An 8,081-nucleotide genomic window follows, 5' to 3' on the forward strand; every position below is an offset into this window, starting at 1 on the left:
TTAATAAAAAAATATACATATCAGCGAACTGGAAGAAAAGACTATTTGCTATATGAGAAAGACCCAAATGTAATAAGAAAATACCTTAACTGCAATACGTAGCAGCAGTTCCCCTTTATAAGCAAAGACAGTTTTCTTTTCCCCATGCCCACCATATGCATAAGAACCTATGAGGCAAATCCTTTTGAAAACTTTCTTTAGTTTTACTTAAAAAAAAAATCAGCTGATATTAGCAGGGAACAAACGACTTTGGTTAAACGACTAACCACTTTCATCAGCATGATTACAGCAGTATTGCTTAATATATTTAACTCTTATGACTCATCTTTGCATTATCACTAGTATATGACAAATTAATTAAGAGTTCCCTTAGGATCTATGAGGGCTTGGCAGGTTTGTAAATGGCAGCATGCAATACAAGCTATTGCTTGTCTGTCAAATTAAAAACTGCCAAACACCTGCCATTGAAATAAGGTTTGATAGATAATCCTTCTGTTATTCTGAGAATGAATTATTATAAAATGAATACATGCAAAGCCTAGAGACAAATATTAATACTTTTGACTTAGCTGCACCATTGTTCTAGTGAAAAGAATAGCCACCCTCCCAGAAAGAAGTGATTCCCAGGCATTCAGCATTTAGATAGCAAGCTATTTTAGTCTATCTCCCTCATGGGCTGATCACTGGCTATGCTCTGATCCCTTTGTCCATCAGAGAGACAGAACATTTTCGGGCTAATGCAACTGGACCCTCACTAATGACAGCAAATAGCCCTGTTGGTTAGATGACAGCAGCTGAGAACAATACTTAATGTTGACATCACTTGCTATGTGGATCTATTTTGGGTTTCTTCCTTTTATAGTGTGGTGGCTGAAATTGTTGTCTAGCCCCCTAGACAAAGCACATATAAAAGCCTTGAAAGAGGAGTTCCGGGATCACTTTCTATCTGCTCAGGCTCTTGTTCATTTCTCAGCAAGCGTCAGCTCGCCACTGAATTGCCTTGCAACATGCCACCAAAGAAGATTGAACCAAAGAAACCTGAGCCCAAAAAGCCAGAGCCTAAGAAAGATGCAGCTCCAGCTGCTAAGCCAGCGCCACCTCCAGAGCCACGGCCTGAGCCACCCAAGGAGCCTGAGTTTGACCCCAAAAGCGTCACTGTTGAGTTCACTGCTGACCAGATTGACGAGTTCAAGGAAGCTTTCACCTTGTTCGACCGCACACCAACTGGAGAAATGAAGATCACATATGCCCAGTGTGGGGATGTCATGCGAGCTCTGGGCCAGAACCCAACTAATGCAGATGTGCTGAAAGTGCTTGGTAAACCACGACCAGAGGACATGAGTACTAAAATGGTGGATTTTGAGACCTTCTTGCCCATGCTGCAGCATATCTCCCGCGCAAAAGATCAGGGCAACTTTGAGGATTTTGTTGAAGGGCTGAGGGTTTTTGACAAGGAAGGCAATGGTACCATCATGGGAGCAGAGCTGCGTCATGTGCTGGCAACACTAGGAGAGAGGATGACAGAAGATGAAGTGGATAGATTGATGGCTGGACAGGAGGATGCAAATGGATGTATCAATTATGCCTCCTTTGTAAAGCACATTCTCTCTGGCTGAAAATGGACATTTAATCAAAAAGACTTAATTTTACAGAATTTCTTTCTATATTTGACCAGTTAAAGGTGATTTTGTCATTAACGCTGTGACATGTTGCATGTTAATTCAGTGAAGTCCCAGTCAAAGAATGAGGACTTACATAAAGAAAAATCAACGAATAAAGGAAATATGATCACAATCTGCCTCATGAATGTAATTTAAATACACCCATCCTTTTAAATTTGATGAGATAACCATGGGAGCTTGGGAATGCCAATGCAAGTGATGATTTAATGTGCATTCAACTTCTCATATCAACTATGTTAATGTGATTAGTCCAAAGTACTGTGTGAACATACACACATATACAGGATTTATCTACATCTCAAAATAAAACATATTTTGTTCTACTGACAAAAAGTTTTAAAATGAGTATGCTTGTCATTGTGGTTAAGATTCAGTTGCAGTGAACCAAGGCGCGCACACACACATGCACACACACACATGCACACACACACACACACACACACACACACACACGCAGAGAGAGAGAGACGAATCCAGTTTCCTCTGAAAATTGCAAGTACCAGGAACTTTCTTCCTCATCACTTTTGCAGTGGCTGATAAATCTTCCATTTAAATCAGTGAATTAAACCTGCATGGCCTTTCTCAGTGAATCATATATAAGTATGTTTAGCTTGAAATTTTTATTTAAAAAAAAACACTTTGTAGGATTTAGTTGTCTCTAGCATTGAGTTACAGATTCTACCCAACTCCCTTACCGATCCCCTTCCAAGCGTGTAACTGAACCTGCGCTGGCCTGGTCGGGAGCAAGCGGTTTATCCACCAAAGCGTTTAAGCTCTGGGCACGTTTTATCAAGTTAAATTAAAACTAGTGGCACTATGTTTTAGGAGTGAGACTAGACCCTAAAAAGAGCAGATAAATCAAACAAAGACTGGGACCAATAGGTGTCCATTTCTGACTTTAGTTTAATACAAAAGCTGCTTTGGAAGATTGGTGCAGTTATGTCCTAGATTTGTTATATTAAAAAAAAAGTTTTCAGTAATAATAATGACATAGTAAGTAATTATTTACAAATAATAATTATCAGTATGAACTCACCCGTCGCATCTTAAACACTTTAAGCTTATAATAAATAACTTTTGGTTCTCTAATGATTCTAAATCAGAACAGACACAAGTGTTGGGCCACTCCTGTTTCCTTTTTTCTTCATTACCTAGGAACCCCCATCAACATAGCACACAGACCAATGAACATAGAGAAACAGATATGCTCACTACCAAGAGGCATTATTAAAAATTCCATTTTCCATTGCTGTATCTACTCTTTTTATATACTATGTTCTGACACTTTACAAAGATGAAGGTAGAAAATGTGTTTTTTGTTTAAATTAGCAATCCCTCCATGGGTCTTACTTGTGTATTAGTTGGTATGCCTATTGGTAAAAGGAAAATGCTTTTTCAGAAAAAAAAAAAGAATTGATTGGTGAGTATTTGTTTGTGGCTTTTTTTTTTTTCATGGATCCCAAATAATTTTTAGGTGCTACAGATAGCCGCTAATGGTTACATGGGTAGCAACATGGGTATCATTAAAAGCATTGCTACTTTACAAAGCAATACGAAATCTTAAGAAAGCACTATTGAACACCAATTATACATTTATACCACTAGGAGCACTAAGTTGGTTAACAGGCAAGCAGATATTGGCTGACTGAGTAGAAATAAAATGCCAGCTGGCTGACAGCTTTAAAGCAACATGTGTGTCCCAGATACATTCTAGTTTGTACCATCTTCTGTCGCTCTCCCTTTTTGTCTTCTTCGTTTCTTCTTGTTGTAAAGCAGCTCTTTGGGGTGGGGGGTTCTAGAGGTGTTTGTGTATCCACCAGCTACCAGATATTGACCAATATTGTTAGCTGCTAAGCGCTTTTGGGTTTGTTTGCTTACCTGCGTATGTATTTCCGCTTTGCCATAAATCAGAAATAACTTAGCGTGGGACAAATCCAGCTTGGTGGCAGGCTGGTGGTACAGTATAGTGAAAGAAAGATTTATAGGCAAACAATCTCAGCAGTGATGGTGTAATTTTTCTATGTCTATTACAAAGAGCAAAAGAGATTTCATAACACAAAATTAACACAAAATCTAATGTCAAGCTTTCTCAGTGTCTCCTTCTAATTATACATATCCAAAAAAAAACAAATAAGAAGTGACATGCCCAAAGTAACTCAACTGACTTCTTTTGATGCTGACTCTTCTGTTGCTCTGCTCTGAGCCCCTCTCAAATTACAGAGTCTCTCACACTCAAGGATATAGTCTACACAATCTTTAGAGGAAGCTCATTTTCTCCTTTTCTGCCCATGATTCCTGTGTTTGTGGCCATAGAATCAAGATCAACCATTAGACCATGCAAAGTCAAGCTTTGTGGTCATACTCAGCTTTTTCTTTACTACAACATCTCCAGACTCTAGTCTGTCTGTTCATCTTGCAATCTACTCTTCCACTACTATTGACAGCCTTGAAATTCTCCACTTGAGGCAGTAACACATCCCCATTCCGAAGTAGGCAATCCACACTTTTTCTGTCTCAGATCTATGGCCCTTGATAAGGAGATTTCCGATCTCCTCCTCAACTGCAAGGTGAAAGCTGCAGAATGTTGCTCATGAAGCTGAAATGATCAAATCATCTGCAAAAAGTGGCAACATGAATCTGACACCACGCTGACCTGTGGTACTAGCCAATTTTCTTTTCTTAGAAACCACAAAAATAAACATCCTGTAATCTTGCAGGCTTTGTTTGTTCTGGCCATTTGAAGTTCATTTAATTTAAATCAATTTAAGGAAGATGGGTAGCAGATAATGAAATGAGAAATACTAAAATGTGAAAATCAGTTGTCTTTCCTTTTAATTACTTGAAATTTCCCCCCAGATCTATCCTGTAAGGTTATACTTAAGAGGATTCCCCTTGAATTAATTTCGATATTGAATTTTGATATTCAGTGTGTGATACACTTTAGAAGCTATTTTTGTTTAACTGTAAAAGAAGTAGAAAGATGCAGCTAAAGAGGCAGAAGTGGCACTTACTCTATGCAGCTGTCAAGCGCATGCAAAGGAGGCTCTAAGTGCACTGGGCATCCAGCTCCATAACTGTATGAGAGCCAGCCAGTAATTTAGACCCATCATGATTAATCAGCAGCTGTTAGCTTTAAAGTCCTTTGTCAAATATGTGAAGCTCTTGGCTAAAAGGATTCACCAGCTTGTGTATTCATGCTTTACTTTAAGGTTTGCTGTAGGGGGCATTCCCTGTGCAAAACGTGGAAGCAACATAGTAAATATTAGTGTTAGAAAGGTGATGCTGCTGTTATAATTTTATAGCCATAATTTTTGCCACCGCTGTAGTTTTGGAGTGCATAATATTAAAATGTCAGACATACAAACTGCTCTCTGCATAGCTTGAGAAGCCCAGGTGGCGGCATAAAACATCAAGTACACACACAAGCACTCAAACTGAAATATCAAGTAGCAATATTTTGTCTCATTTAAAGTGGTAATTTGTGAGATCTTCATACTATACCAAGGGTGGCATGTGGTATTTGGTGCCAAACAGTTTTGTTTTTCCTTTCTTTTTCTTTTTTATTGTAGCAGTACAGTGTTACATTGTTACATTTAGTTTTGGTTAAAAACATGTAATGACTGGTTTAAATTACTCTCATAAAAAGAGATTTTTACTGAGAAAGAACGAAAGAAAGAAGTTTTCATGTCCTTTTATTGAGGGTTTTTATTCTTTATTCAAGATCCATTTGATACTTTTTTTGAAGACTTTATTTGGAGTTTACCATGTGACAACTTGTCATCTGGAACACTTGAACACACTCTCTCTCTCTCTCTCTCTCTCTCTCTACTTAGAGATGGAAGTCAGTACACTCACTGGCCATTACATTAGCTACACCTTGCTGGGTGCCTTAAGAACTGCCTTATAGCTTTCAATGCAGCTCTAGAAACATTCCTCAAAAACATTTCCACATTGACACAAGAGTGTCACACAGTTGCAGCAGATTTCTTGGCTGCACATCTGGACTGAGATTTTGTGACTGAGGATGGCATTTGAGTACAGTGAACTGAAACATATTGTCATGTTAAAGAAAAAAGTTAGATATGATTTGAGATTGAGGTATCACTGTATCAGTCCGCTAGAAGGACCCATGAAAAGATGGTCATATTGTGGTCATAAAGAGAAGGACATGGTCAGCAACAACACTCAGGTAGCCTCTGGCATTTAAATGATGCTCAGTCAGTCTTAACCTAAGATGTGCACAGAAAATATCCCCCACACTATCACACTAAGACCATACTAAGCTGTTGCTTGAAGGCAGGATTAATACATGCTTTCATGTGGTTTACACCAAATTTTGACCATACCATTCCAATGTCACAGCAAAAATTCTGACTGATCAGACTTCCAATCTTTTGTTATTTTATTTTGGTGACCCCATTCAAAGTCAAGCGTCTGTGTCCTGTTCTTAGCTGACAGGAGTGGCAACCAGCATGTTCCTCTGTTGCTGTAGTTTATCTGCTGCAAGATTTGATGTGTTGTGTGTCCAGAGTTGTTCTTATGAACACCTTAATTGCCTTCCTATCAGCTTGAATAAGACCATTCTACTCTGACCTCTGGCATCAACAATGCGTTTTCGCCCAGAGAACTGCTGCTTGCTGGATATTTTTCTCTTTTTTGGCACATTCTCTGTAAACCCTAGATTGGTTGTGTGTGAAAATCCCAGTTGATCAGCAGTTTATGAAACCTCAGACCAACCCCTCTGGCACCAAAAGCCATGCCATGTTCAAAGTCACTTAAATCACCTTTCTTCCCCATTATGATGCTTGGTTTGAGCAAGTTGACTTAACCACGACACACACGCAATAGTGCATTGAACTGCTGTCATGTGATTGCCTGATTAGATGTCTGGGATGATGAAAGCTGAACAGGTGTACCTAACAAACTGTGCAGTGAATCTCTTATCTTGCAGTGTCAACTAATTCTCTTTAGGGTTTCCTTTTGATAGCTTTCAAAAACATTATACTTACATGTGTTATCCCCACAAGTAATGTTCCTAATTTCTGAAACCTTGTGTACTGTTGCCATAGAAACCACCAGCCCCAGCTCTGCTGATATTGATATTGCAATGCACAGCACCACCAAGCTTCTTAGCACTAATGACATTAGAATAAATGTGTCCTGTTGACTGATAAGAATTAGGAAATCATGCCAATGCGTCACTTAAAAGAAATTACAGCATAGATATGTAATGCACCGCTTCTTGGTTTAAGACTGATTCTGTTCATAAATTATATTGTTATCTTTTCCTTAAGCTTTTGAGCTCTTAAAACAAAACAGTCATGAGGATTAATCAAATATATGCTATACTCCTGGGGCAAGCGCATACAAAATCGGTGTATTAACTACATCAATTAAACACTTTAGAATGATTTGTGAAGTATTCCTTTTTAATTAAAACAGCAAGACAGTTATAAATGTGTCCCATTAGCAGACGGAAGGTAAAGATGTGGGTGAAAAACATAAATCTGTAAAAAGCATGACAAATTTGATAGGTAAAATGTCAGGATCACTGTTTTAATCAACGAGGATAAACACAAACAGATATTTTTATCTTTTATTTCATATATGTGAAAACATATTACTTGACTGACCACAGAATATGTTCTGTTTTTATTCACAACATCAATATAGTGAGACCCTTCAATTATCCTTTTAACACAGTCTTGTTTTTAGAATACTCCACACAAAACCTCTATAAACAGTCTCTATCCTCAAAGCTTCATTTCATTACCACTCATTCAACACATACTGTGTCCAGGAATCAATACTTCCTCACCTTGTGCGGAACAGCAGCTAGATTTGATGGAGGGCCAAGGACAATAACAAGGAGTGTCTAAACTTGCTTCTTACAAACATGTGAGCTCAACATTTTAACTGATCAGAGTAAGAGAAATCAAGAGCGGGGTAAACACCCCTTGTGAAGTGTACATACACAGAGAGGCTATTTGGGTAGGATTGGATGTACACCTTAGGATTCTGTTTTGGGAATGAGTGTAACTATCCCCCATGTAACAGTACAGTAGAGTTTATTTTGGTATTTTTCAGTTAAACTCCAAAAAAACATACAAATATTACAAATAACAAATATTTTCTGTGAAAATGGTAATGGAATGGAAAAAGGTAATGGTTTGATGTCAGTCGGTACATTTTTTTCTAAATAAATAACCTTTAAAATTTACTCCATATGTTTTTAAAATATGTCTTAATGACAGTGTGTATTTGCTTTCTAGAATGCTGAGAGGCAACAGAGACCATAATAATTAACCTTATTTGTCTAAATTTCAGGCAAGAAGGCTGAACCTAATGTATGTTTGTGTGGTTTCTTTCAAGCCATTATGACTTGAAAATGTATTAGTG

The 8,081-nt window shown here is 38.0% G+C and overlaps 1 protein-coding gene across 1 annotated transcript; it reads left to right on the forward strand.

Moving 5' to 3' along the window:
* The first annotated feature begins 919 nt into the window (after window positions 1-919).
* Window positions 920-1,794, forward strand: LOC120714538 (myosin light chain 4-like). Its single transcript, XM_040000801.1, has one exon. The coding sequence runs from the start codon at window positions 1,008-1,010 to the stop codon at window positions 1,614-1,616; it is 609 nt and encodes a 202-aa protein (XP_039856735.1). The 5' UTR covers window positions 920-1,007; the 3' UTR covers window positions 1,617-1,794.
* The last annotated feature ends 6,287 nt before the right edge of the window (window positions 1,795-8,081 follow it).

Source organism: Simochromis diagramma, unplaced genomic scaffold (assembly GCF_900408965.1).
Source record: "Simochromis diagramma unplaced genomic scaffold, fSimDia1.1 OVJJ01000596.1, whole genome shotgun sequence".
Classification (NCBI taxonomy): Eukaryota; Metazoa; Chordata; class Actinopteri; order Cichliformes; family Cichlidae; genus Simochromis; species Simochromis diagramma.